General features: G+C 39.5%; 1 protein-coding gene across 1 annotated transcript in view; it reads left to right on the top strand.

Annotated features, from left to right (window-relative positions):
• LOC141095090 (uncharacterized) overlaps positions 1-13,386 on the top strand; it is a 616,558-nt gene that overhangs the window by 188,512 nt on the left and 414,660 nt on the right. The window contains exons 48-56 of the mRNA XM_073580971.1: positions 5,910-5,984; positions 9,264-9,299; positions 9,525-9,569; positions 10,154-10,225; positions 10,358-10,393; positions 10,621-10,647; positions 10,727-10,768; positions 10,876-10,956; positions 12,266-12,304. Coding sequence (XP_073437072.1) covers positions 5,910-5,984; positions 9,264-9,299; positions 9,525-9,569; positions 10,154-10,225; positions 10,358-10,393; positions 10,621-10,647; positions 10,727-10,768; positions 10,876-10,956; positions 12,266-12,304 — 453 coding nt within the window. The remainder of the gene's footprint in view (positions 1-5,909; positions 5,985-9,263; positions 9,300-9,524; positions 9,570-10,153; positions 10,226-10,357; positions 10,394-10,620; positions 10,648-10,726; positions 10,769-10,875; positions 10,957-12,265; positions 12,305-13,386) is intronic.

Here is a 13,386-nt window from a genome sequence, read left to right as displayed (position 1 = left end):
TAATTTGTCTAGGAGCCAAACCACAGATCATGGCAGAGTTATTGAAAGGAATAACATGGAAAGGAATAACAGACCAGACAGATCTGTGGCTCTCGCCGCTGAACCCCCAACCAGGCATGGTCATGATAATGGCCAAAACTTGGTGGCGGCTGTGGAGCTTAGCAAGCTCACACACATACCATGCTTAACCAACATACTCAACTTGGTAGTTTAGCTGTTTCTGAATACCTACTCAGAGCTTCTGGTCAAGTTACGCTGCATCAGCTGCAGATTCCAACGCTCTGGCAGTGCTGCAGCAGTGCATGCCAGTGACAGCTCACCAACTCCACACTCTGGAACTCTACACTGCACAGTCCAGTGAAGACTTTTTGAGCAGCAGGGGTCAGTTGTGGAATACCAGCTTGAACACTCCCGTTGGTATTCTGGTCAGCCTCAGCACATAACATCTGAAGAGAGGGCATGGATGTCTGACATTTGTGCAGTTCTCCAAGATTTTCAGGACTCCACAAAGATAATGAGTGGCGATGATGCTATAATCAGTGCATCAGACAAGGTGGCTGGCAGCACTCACTGTGTAGGATGCATGTCCATATTGACCAAGGAACCCACTTGGTAATATATGCAGTAAATGAAAAAAGTGTAGACAGCATCCAGTCCAAGGTGAAATTTTAAAAAAGCTGAAGTTTTATTTGACCATAGCAAATATAAATACTAGGTTTCAACCACAAGTGGGTCTTTCTGAAGTACCATAATCAGTGCGACGATTCCCCTTCTGTGCATGCTTAAACAGTCACTGCTCACAATTAAATATGAAGCATTGCATGCAGATCAGGTAGAAATGGAAGGAAGACATGAGACAGTGAGATACTATCCAGCCTCAGCTCAACTTGAAGTTCTTTTAAAGCACTATCACTATCCCCCACTATTCAAATCCACATTCATAGTTTGTTTGAATGTCATAAAATTGTCCTTAGTGTGCATCAATTTGTGTAATCTCACAAAAATGGCAATGATCAGATAAAACTTAGATCAACACAGTTTAAGCCTGTAAAGACAACCTGTCTTGTCCCTACATGCTATTAACCTGCAGATACAAGGTTAAGCTTCAGGTTAATAGTGTTCCGACACTGTCTGGCTGCCATACTGAAAGTGCGGCGGCAATAATGGGAAGAGATTAACTTTATTCCTCCCAGGAGCCACCTGCTTTCAGTCATAGATACGTGCCTGGAGCGACTTCATTTACTGCTTAGTATAAAGTGAGTGGCGGCTGTTTCCCGGCACTTAGATTGGCAGTTCACTTTGCACAGATGTGCTGCACCGCAAGCGGTCAATCATTTTGTCCCTGTAGCCGGACATCATCGGAATGCTATTAAACCTCAGGTTATCGCTGTATATGCAGGGGAAGAGCCTTGAGGAGATCATTTGCATATTCCCAGTGCCTTCTGGTATAAGTGAAGAGTCTCCACGAGCTCAACGATCACTGGGTTTTGGCCGTTGCAGCTGAAAAGAGGAAATCGGAAGACCGCGCGCCGATCGGCGCGCAAATTTTGGCTCATCTTTCATTGTTTTTAAGAAATCTCAATATGGAAGAGGCCAGGAGCCATTTGGTGAGCTGCATTTCTTGCTACATGTTCACAGACTTACCAGTGGAAAAGCCAAACTTCACATGCCACAAATGCAAGCTTGTGCCCCTGTTGGAGGAAAAGTTGCAAAATCTCGAAGAGAGGTTAGCTACGTTGAAGATCATTAAGGAAGGGAAGAGTTCTTAGACAGAGCGGAATTATCTCTTCATGTTACAGAAAGAGAAGAAATTCGAAGTACACCTGAAGAAACAGAGGAATGGAAACATGTGACCCAGAGAAGCAGGAGGATCAGGAGGCAGTCCGCACCCATACTTCTCAAGAACCAGTACCAGGCTCTCACGCAGGAAAACGATGAAGAAATACATCAGGATAAGACTTTGCCCACAAACAGCAACCTTGTACGCCCTGAGAGTCCTCCAGGATGGAGAAAGAAAAATGTTGTGAAGAAGAAACGGAGAGTGGTGGTCATGCGGGATTCCTTTTTGAGAGGAACAGTGGCCGCTATCTGCAGACCGGATATAACTTCAAGAGAAATGTGCTGTCTTTCAGGTGCAAAAATTAAAGATGTGTCTGACAGGATATCAGGACTCTTCAGACCTACAGATGACTACCCCTTCCTGCTACTACATGTGGGGACAAATGACACCGCAAGAAACGACCTGGAAACCATCTGCAGAGACTTTGAAGACTTAGGCAAGAAAGTGAAAGAACTGGGAGCGCAGGTGGTCTTCTCTTCCATCCTCCCAGTGGATGGCCATGGAACAAGGAGGTGGAATAAGATTCTGCAGGTGAACAGCTGGCTACGTTGATGGTGCCGTCAGCAACAATTTGGATTTATGGATCACGGAGTGAATTACCTTTACAATGGACTACTTGCTAGAGATGGGGTGCACCTTACGAAGACTGGAAAACATGTATTTGGAAGTCGCCTTGCTAGCAAAAGACCAGAAAAAGCCATACACCTGACAAATGCGATTGAGAACTCGGCCATTAGAAGTGGAAAGGAAGAACAAAGACAAAAGAATCTAATTAATAAAAATATTGGAGAAAGAGAAAACAATCACAAACTAAAATGTTTCTATACTAATGCACAAAGCATGGGCAACAAACAAGGAGAACTGGAACTACTAACACAGGAAAATAAATATGATGTCATTGGAATCACTGAAACTTGGTGGGACAATACACATGATTGGAATACAAGACTAGAAGGATACAACTTATTTGCAAGAAACAGACTTGATAAATGAGGAGGAGGTGTCGCATTGTATGTTAGAAATGCGTATATCTGCACAGAGATTGAAGCTTCAGAGACTGGGAGTTCTGTGGAAACTGTTTGGGTAAGAATACAAGGACAGAACAATGGAAAGGACACCATTGTAGGCATTTACTACAGGCCGCCTGTGCAAGCTGAAGATATGGATGAACTCTTTATGCATCAAATGGCCAAGTTCTCCAAAAAATATGACATAGTTGTCATGGGAGATTTCAACTATCCAGACTTTTGTTGGGAATCTCTCTCAGGCAAAACTAACAGGTCAAGGAAATTCTTATCCTTTCTTGCTGACAACTTTATCTTCCAAAAGGTAAGGGAGAAAACAAGGGGAACTGCTACCTTGGATCTAATCCTTATAAACAGGGAAGAAATGGTTGAGGAGGTAAAAGTGGCTGGGACCCTAGGCGGTAGCGACCATGCTATTTTAGAATTTTGGATAACTAGAGGAGGAAGACCTGTGAAGACTCAGACATCAAGGTTAGATTTCAGAAAGGCAGATTTTAAGGGATTCAGAAAGAGAATTGGAGGGATCCAATGGCTGGATATCCTTAAAGACAAAAATGTCCAGGAAGGATGGGAAATCTTGAGAAATGAAATTCTCAAAGCACAATTGTTAACAATTCCAAAAAGAGGGAAGAATAGGAAGCATTTAAGGAAGCCAGGATGGATGAACACAGAACTTAAGCACATGCTAAAAAGGAAGAAAAAAATGTTTATAAAATGGAAAGAGGGAGGCATATCTAAAGAAGAATATAATGCTGTCTGCAGAACCTGCAGGGCACAAATCAGATTATCTAAAGCTGACAATGAATTGAGGCTTGCAAGAGATGTCAAAAGCAATAATAAAGGATTTTGGGGATATGTCAAAAGTAAAAGAAAAGTCAAAGATGCTATAGGATTCTTACAGGATGAAAATGATGAAATGGTAAGACAGGATGTTGAGAAGGCCGAACTTTTAAATTCCTATTTTGCATCTGTTTTCTCTCAGAAAGGAAATGTAACATCAACTGTTCTTCACTGTCCTATTAAGGGAATAGAAGAATGCAGGATATCTATAAACAGAAAGATAGTGAGGAAACACTTAGCTAACCTAAATGAATTCAAGTCTCCAGGTCCAGATGAATTACACCCCAGAGTACTGAAGGAGATAGCAGAAGAAATTTTTGAACCCCTCTCCATAATCTTTGAAAATTCTTGGAGAACAGGAGAAGTCCCAGAAGACTGGAGAAGAGCAAATGTTGTTCCTATCTTCAAAAAGGGGAAGAAGGTGGACCCATGCAACTATAGGCCGGTGAGTCTGACTTCTATACCAGGAAAGATCTTTGAACAAATTATTAAACATGTATGTCAGTACCTGGATAAAAATGAAGTGATTAAACAGAGTCAGCATGGGTTTGTAACTAATAAGTCATGTCAGACTAACTTAATTTCCTTCTATGATGGAATCACTGATTAGTGGATCAAGGAAATGCTGTAGATATAGTATATCTTGACTTCAGCAAAGCATTTGACAAAGTATCTCATACAATCCTTATTGAAAAAATGACTAAGTATGGAATGGACAAGGCAACTGTTAGGTGGATTCATAACTGGCTTAGTGATCGGACCCAAAGAGTGGTCGTAAATGGCTGCACATCCAGTTGGAAGAATGTCTCAAGTGGGGTACCACAGGGCTCTGTCCTGGGCCCTGTATTGTTCAACATCTTTGTCAACGATTTAGATGAAGGAATTGAGGGTAAACTGATTAAATTTGCTGATGACACAAAGCTAGGTGGGATAGCTAATACTAGAGAAGAGAGAGAGAGGATTCAAAAAGATATAAATAAACTGGAGCAGTGGGCAGCAACTAACAGAATGGTTTTTAACAGGGAAAAATGCAAAGTACTTCATCTGGGCAATAAAAATGAAAAAAGCATATACAGAATGGGAGGAATAGGCCTAAGCAACAGCACATGTGAAAAAGATTTGGGTATACTAATAGATCACAGACTGAATATGAGTCAACAGTGTGATGCAGCAGCAAAAAAGGCAAATGCAATTCTAGGATGTATTAACAGAAGCATACAGTCTAGATCACGTGAAGTCATTATTTCCCTCTACTCCTCTTTGGTCAGACCTCATCTGGAATATTGTGTCCAGTTTTGGGCACCACATTTTAAAAAAGACATCAACAAACTGGAGCAAGTTCAGAAAAGAGCAACCAGAATGGTGACCGGTCTGCAAACCCTGTCTTATGAGGAAAGGTTGCAGGATTTGGGATTGTTTAGTTTGCAAAAGCGAAGACTGAGAGGAGACTTAATAGCTGTCTACAAATATCTAAAGGGCTGTCACATTGTAGAAGGATCAACTTTATTCTCATTTGCACAAGGAAAGACTAGAAGCAATGGGATGAAAATGAATGGGAGGAGACACAGATTAGATATTAGAAAAAACTTTTTGACAGTTAGAGTGATCAATGAGTGGAACAAGCTGCCACGAGAAGTGGTGAGTTCTCCTTCAATGGAAGTCTTCAAACAGAGGCTGGACAGACATCTGACTGGGATGATTTAGCGAATCCTGCTTTGAGCAGGGTGTTGGACCAGATGGCCCAGGAGGTCCCTTCCAACTCTACGATTCTATGATTCTATGATAATAGCATTTGGGGACAAGACAGGTTCATTAGAAAGTGCAGTATCAATGTGACTGCAATTATAACATTCTTAATGTATATCCATGTTTTAAAATGTGCCCAAAACTAAACAGAAAGTATTAATACGTAGAGCTTCTTAGTAGTAATTTATGAGAGAATGACATCTTAAAATGACAAACATAGACTACATAGGTCTTTCCTGTTGCAAATTAAATAAATGGCACCCCTAAAAAGCAACATTAAGGATAAGAAGCCTAGAAGAGTTTGGACAAATGTATAAAAGCCATAGGCTCTACTGTCTGTTACAATCATATTGTGCATTTCTTTTTTAAGATTCCCTCATAAAATATTATTTTAATTGTTTCCATTAGTAAAGGCTATGAAATTAGATTGATTTTAATAACAACATTGTTCTTAATAGGGAGAAGATGGTGGCAAAGGTCAAAAGGGTGAACCTGGAACTTCTTGGACTATGCCTGGAATAAGAGGTAAAGATGTAAGTAGAAATGTTAGAGACCTTACAGAACATTTTTAAATGTTTTTTTAAAAAGTGAAATTTCCATAATAGTTTAATTACACAGTGATGCTTGAAAGCTTTACATAAGTCCTAAAAGAAATTAAATTGAAAAAAAAAAATAAATAAATCACAAATATTAGATCTTGTATTTTTTGTCAGTTTTTTTTTATAAGGAACATTTAGTATTAGCAAATAATTTGAAGGTGAAATTAGAGTTTGGGATGACAATTATGTGTGAGTGAGCGGCCTGTTTTTATTAAAGCACAGAGACCTATCAAAGTCTATGTTTTGTAAGATCTTAATAGAAGAGTTGTTGATGCTTTTGAGGCTGGAAAAAGTTACAAAACTACAGTATATCTAAATAATTTGGACTCAATACAATCAGACAGATTGTGTAAAAGTGAAGGAAACTCAAGGGCATCATTACCCTCTACAGGCGTGCCCTCTAACAAAAATGAATCCAAGAGCATGGTGTATAATAGTCCATGAGGTCACAACAGAACCCAAGGTAACCTCCAAGCAACTAAAGGCCTCTTCCACATGAGCTAGTGTTAATGTTCAGGAGTTCACTATCAGGAATACTCTGAACTGTAATGGTGAACTACAAAGATGTGCAAATCGCATATTTGCGGTCACTTGACTGCCCGTTCAGGGCACCAGAGAATCCTTACAGTGTGCAGTGTGTGCGATGAGAGGCTTCACATCCTACAGTCATTTAGGTCACCTGGGTGGCTCACAGTAGCACAAGCAATATGCAGCTGGTGTTGTTGTCATGTTGAAAAACTGACTCTTTGGAAAAATGTCCGTACCCAGTTTCTATGATTGATCCATTCTGTACTGCAAGTGAAATTGTAAATTGCATACAAAGTTTAAAACATCAAAATCTCTATATGAACCATCAGAAAACATTTGAAAAAGAATGAGACGTCCAGCTACAGGAGTTCCATTCACCTCATGCCACTGCTCTCAGAGGCTATCATGGTGCAGTGCAAGATTACAATGAAGGCTGGAATGGAGATCTATCTTCTTCTGTGATGAGTCCCTCTTTTTTGCTGGATGTAATGTTTTTCAGAGATTGATTTGGTGACCAATGTGTAACACCATGAAGTGGCCTTTGAGAAGGAAAATCACACCAGTTCTACTCCTTTGATTGTGCTGTGGAGTAACATAATGTACAGTGGCCAGACCCCTCTAGTCTTCATTCCAGTTACACTAACAGCTTGTTGGATTGATTTGCTCATGGAACCATTAGTACGGCCATTTCTCCAAAGTATCCCAGGAGACTTTTTTCAGCAAAGGGCAGTGTGGCCTAAACGTGCTACCATGACCTGCAGCATCTCTGAACTTTTCACCCATAGACAACATCTGGGACATCATTGGTCAGCAATTGCAAAATGAACTGCTATAGCAGACTTTGATAGTAACCTCATAAATAGCATGGCAAAGTGTGTGTGCTTATTTTTGCGCTCTGTGCTCATACACGATACTGAATAAACTTTTGTTTCCAATTATTTTCAGTTTTTCACCATTAATAGGAGCCTGTCACATGAAAAAATGATATTAACATAGCAAAATTAACCTTATTCCTCCCGACAGCATTCGGCGGCTTTCAGTTATGGGAGTGGCTCCAGTGTGGGTTAAGTAACCACTCAATGTATAGGGAGCTACTGTAACTGCGCCTCCGACACTGACTGACAGGAGGACTTAATGCTAAGCTGCTCTCAGTCAGTGCTGGGTGTTCAAAATGGTATAAACCTTCAGATTAACTCCATATCTGTAGGATAATTCAATTTTTTCACGTGACAGGTTCTTTTTTAACATGTTTATTGATCCTGTGATTTCTACGACTTTTCATACTTAGTGTTGCAATATTACTATATATAGTACTGTGCTAATTGTGTTTCTAGTTTTTTTTTATAAATTAATAAAAATCTTGAATGAACAAATGAGAAATACAAATAAAATCAATATTTACTCTGACCACACTTTGCGATCAAAGCAGCATCAAAACACAAGTTCTTCTAGGTACACTTGCACACATTTTTCAAAGCACCTCGGCAGGGAGGTTGTTCCAAACATCTTAGAGAACTAACCCAGGGGCTGAAATATCATTGGTGCAACCTTTCAGCCACTCATTTTCACCTCCATACCATCAAGCAGCATATATCACAGACACATTATTGGACTGCAAATGGCCCATATACTGTTCTTGGACAGGGGCCCTCTTCAGTCTATGCACATAACAACCAGAACAAAAATCAAAAACATAAATCCTTAGCCTTGACCAGGTGGTAACTAAACAGAACAGACTCTGGCTACTAATACACGGCTGAGCTAGCCCCAACTTGGTCAAACAAAACAGCTATTGTCCATAGAAACCACTGATACTTGTGGTTCTTTGCACATGGCATGTGCAGACTCTTCTCAGAGAAGGATTCTGGCTTACCTCTCTCTCTTTTACTCAAAGATACTTCATCTAGTCTGGTCACCTTTCCTAAGCTGGCTGAAGTAGATGAACACCTAACCCGTTTATATGCAGAGCTAAACATGTGCACTAATCAACGCCTGCAGAGCTAGGATTTAACCTTAGCCTACCTGGCATTGCTAAACAATCTAGCTATCTGCAAACACATACTTGAGAAGGTTGTAGGCCCCAATTTTATTGGATCTACTTGCGTGACATACTTTGCAACTCATTAGATGGCAAGAGAGAGACGCTAGTGGTTCATGTGGGAATTATTCACTGTTTCAGTCATATCTTTACTATAGAATGGCTTCTTATCCACACACAGCTGCAGTATCATCTGAATATAAATATTTTTAACGCCGATGCTTCTTGAAACCATTATGTAATTTACACTAGCTACACAGGTAGAAACTACAATCAGAGTTATGTAGTAGACATGTTACTGAAAGTCAATTCAAAACAGTTAAAAAAGGAGGGCATATGAGGACCAGAGGGATTTGGGTTGGTAGTAAGTATTGTCTGTTATTTTTAGCTTAGTAATCGCTGCTCTAAAATGAGCTAGATGGCTTCTGCTCCTCTGATGCCGTTGAAATGTTGAGAGAAACCTTTTAAAGATTAGTGATTAAAAAAAAGGAAGTTGACAAAGCTGGAAATGATAAGATTTAGAAATTAATACTTTATTGTAATGGATTAATTTCACGACAATGAATTGTTTGCCTAAATAAATAACATCATCATTCATTGTCAGACAAACAAAACTAATTTAATCATAATTTATCATTTTTCTTTAGGGTGAACAAGGTTTAAGTGGAGATCCCGGTGTAAAGGTAATGTATATTTAATAAGGAGTGCCACCAGGCACCATTTTACATCTGTTTGTGAAGTGTTGATTTTAGTTGACATATGACTGTACGTTATTGTATTACTTTTACGTTTTAAGATTTACCCTAGATAATGAATATAAAAACAAATAATGGTGTGAACATTACTAATTAAAACTCAAAAAGTCAGCTCTAGATATTCATTTTTGGTTGTCTTTTTTTCTTTTCTAGGGCGATGCTGGAATGAAAGGTGAACCAGGAGAGAAAGGACAGAGGGTAAGCCTTTTCTCCTTTTCTACAAAGAAAGAGACTAGTGTCACACTGAAATGTGATTTGCCAACGTGTTTCAATCCATTTTACCATTTACATATTCCATGATCATACAAATTTCTGTTTTCTATGTCATTATGTCATCCGTTAGGTTAGACTGTTATCAGAGGTAAAGGAGTGTATGCAGGCTCAATTTCTCTTAGGACTTATTCACAAGTCAGTATTTGGTTAGAATTTTCCAGCGGTGTTTGAATACTAAATCCAGGATTGAAATTTACAGAGAAAAACTATAAGGCTATGTTCAGCATTTGGTCAGAATTTTACATCAGTATTTGTAAGCCAAACTCTGGAGTGGAGCAATCAGAGGAAAAGTATTATCTAAACACATCACCACTTCTGGATTTATCACCCACTCCTGGTTTTGGCTTACAGATACTGATGTAAAATACTGACCAAATACTGAACGTGTGAGCGTGGCCTAATTTAAAGATTGACACTTGTTCTGATAAACTGATATACTGATAAAATACTGATGAAAAATACTGATATGTGAATAAAGCCTTATATGGTATTCTGAAATATATTTCTAGGGCACCACAGGACTCCCAGGTCGTATAGGTGATTCTGGACAAAAAGGAGAACAGGGAACACCTGGAAAAGATGTAAGGGTGACTTCACTATTTCAGTCATTAATATGTGTATGTTTGGTATGAGGACCATATTTTAGAAGAAAAAAAAGTATTTTACAGTCAAAACCGTAAAAAGGTCATTATATTTTTCTGATCTTTTAATAGGGTATTGATGGCAAAAAAGGAAACAAAGGAGAGCCCGTAAGTTAGCAAATGCATTCATTTACAACCATTTCTGCCTTTCTCATTGAAATTATGGTAATATAGATGCCCCAATTTCTATGCCCCCTTCAAATCACAGGTGTTATTTGTGTGTACTTTAGTTTCCCTGATAAATTAATCTCCACTGTGGACACATTTGTGGTGGTGCCTTGGAATAGTGGAGCAGATTTCTCCAATCATTTTAAAAAGTCATTTATTCTCCACAGGGGCAGCCAGGACCACCTGGAAGTACAGTAAGACTTTTTATTTAATGATAAGTTGTGTTAATATGGCAACCATTGTGTGACATTGCTTCAATATTATTATTTTCAGGTCACCATGGTGGATAAAACATTACCTGTCAGAGGAGAAAAGGCAAGGTTTCTAAATTGATCACATTATCTCTTATGTTAATCCTATTTTGGTCATTAGAAGCTTAAATACTAAAAATTTTCCTTTAAATTGACTTTTATCTATTGTAGGGAGATAGAGGAGAAGTAGGTTCTCCAGGGAATACAGGCTTGAAAGGTGACAAAGGAGATTCTGGATCGCCAGGCCCAAGAGTAAGCATCAAATGATTATGGTCGTCATTGCTGTTGTGCTTAGATATGTGCTTGTGGGGTGATTTTCAATTAAGTATATATTTTTTTAATATTTTATTTAATTTTACAAAAATAGCAATAAAATGGTACAAAATGTATACAGTGGGGAAAATAAGTAAGGCCTGTTTCACACATCCGTTTGTCACCATCAGTCAAAATCCGCCGTCTTGCAAAAAAACGGATCCACCATTTTTCTTGGCGGATCCGTTTTTCCCCATTGACTTGCATTGTCGGCGGATTTTGACTGATGGTGATCTGTTGCATCCGCATGTCAGAGGATCTGCCAAGATTTTGGCGTCCGCTGACATGTCTGGACGGACCCTGCAACGTTTTTTCGCTGCCCGGATCCGCCATTTAGTGTTTGTAAACATGTTTAACCCCACATTCTGTCTGGGTGCTGGATGAAATTCTCTCTCTCTCTCCTCACCCGTCATCCGCGCTTTCTTCTCCACCTCCCCGATCGCCCAGATGTCCTCCTCCATTCATCGCGCGATCACAGCCCATCGCGTGATCGCACTTTCCATTACCCGCGGTCCCTTTAATGGACGCCGCTCACGGATCCGTAGTCCGCAGTCATCCGTTCTTCGCTCAAAGGGGCGGATCAGTTTTTTCCCCCCTTTGGCGGAATTCAGCTGACCGTCGACTACGGATGTGTGAAACAGGCCTAATTGGTACAATGCCGATATTGCAAGTTTTCCCATCTACAAATCCACTGCATGCAATCAAACAAATGGTTGCATGTACAAGATAGAAGCTGGATTGCTACAGCCTGGGAGGATATACTGCATACAGTACATGGAGCAGATAGATGTATCTGACTAAATGGATTTAAATAATTTTAATGTGTCAAAAACCTTTAGTTGGGAAACGTTCAGTTTTCATCAACTGTCATTGATTATATGACTGGCAAAAAATGATGTTTATGTCTACAGTAAACAGTTTTATGATGACATAAAAAGGTTTTGATCTTTGAGCAAAAGGCTGGTGTGTACTTATTTCTTTTTTTTAAGGAGCGTAATGAACATAAATTAGTATATCATTAGTATCAGCAGTCTTGTTTCTATATAGAGGAATTCATATAACGCTACATGAAACTACCAACCTAGTTAATAGCAACAATTTTTAGTATTCATGATGAATTCTAGTAGAAGTATTCATTCGTCAGTGAAAAGCATTAGTTTGGATAAATTAGGTTGTTTTTTGTTAAGGAGTTTGAAATCATATGTGAGTTATATATATTGTATTAGTAACTGGCTATTTCACATGTAAGGGTCCAGAAGGACGTCAAGGACCTCCAGGCAATACTTTGGTGAGTTGTAATTTAGAGTTTTCTTGAACTTTCATTAGATCAATAAATATATTGTCATTAAATATACTTTACAGATCACCTCGTAGGAACACTGGGATAGTTTTAGTGGTGGAAGTAATATTGTAAGGGCCCTGGAGCAAACTTTGGACTAGAGCCCCCCCTTTCAGTATACGCCAAAACGCTATGCCCCTTCATAAAAATGGTGCTCTTCATAAGTAATTAACATGCTTCTTTAAAGTTCCACTGCAGAAATTGTTTTAACTACATCCTGAGCCATTGTTCTTATGTGCAAGGTGCATGTATTAATATATGGAAGAAGGCAGCAAAGGGTAAATATTTCAATACATGCACTCTATCTGTGAAAAAAGCCTGTAGTGTTACTTTCATATGCCGCCCTGCACAACTCAGGCAAATGCCCTCACTTACAGCTCGGCCAAAACCTAGCCAATTCCCCTCCCCAGTATAATATGCACAAAGCTTTCAAAGCCCTATATTATCTTTTACCTATCAAAACTGACCCACCCAGTATAATATAGTCAGTGTCCCACCGTATTATCCCATCCAGAGCCCACCTGTATATTCACATCCAGAGGTTTCTTTCCGATATATTTCCTACCACAGCTTCCTTTCCAAACAGTGGTATCAGTGTTCCTCACTCATTATATTTGGATTCAAAGTCCCATAGTGCAATTGAATACAGACCCCCACCCTCCCACAGCAGTGACATGGCTATAAACTCACATTAAAGGCTTTCCTTCACTCCCCATCCCCTGTAATATACTCACATTAAGAGCTCTCCTTGTTGTCACATGATTATATCCAACTTAAGGGCAGCCCCACTGACTGGCAATATACCCACATGTGGAGCTGTTCTTCATTGCCAGGTAGCAGCACTTGCATCTGCTGTCATTTTTATTTTTCATTTGACCAGTTGGAAATGGCGGCGAAACAGAAAAATCTCATCATCATTTGCAAAGGGTTCCACAATGGGAGCCTGAACAATGTGGGTACGAGCCCCCTTACCCTTGAGACATGTTCTGCGACCATAATAATTATGGTCAATTCACTGATAATAAGTAACA

The sequence above is a fragment of the Dendrobates tinctorius genome, unplaced genomic scaffold (assembly GCF_039654945.1).
Source record: "Dendrobates tinctorius isolate UK_male_01 unplaced genomic scaffold, ASM3965494v1 ptg000066l, whole genome shotgun sequence".
In the NCBI taxonomy this organism is placed as follows: domain Eukaryota; kingdom Metazoa; phylum Chordata; class Amphibia; order Anura; family Dendrobatidae; genus Dendrobates; species Dendrobates tinctorius.
The sequence above is the reverse complement of the archived record's forward strand: the minus strand, read 5'-3'. Positions and strand labels throughout refer to the sequence as shown.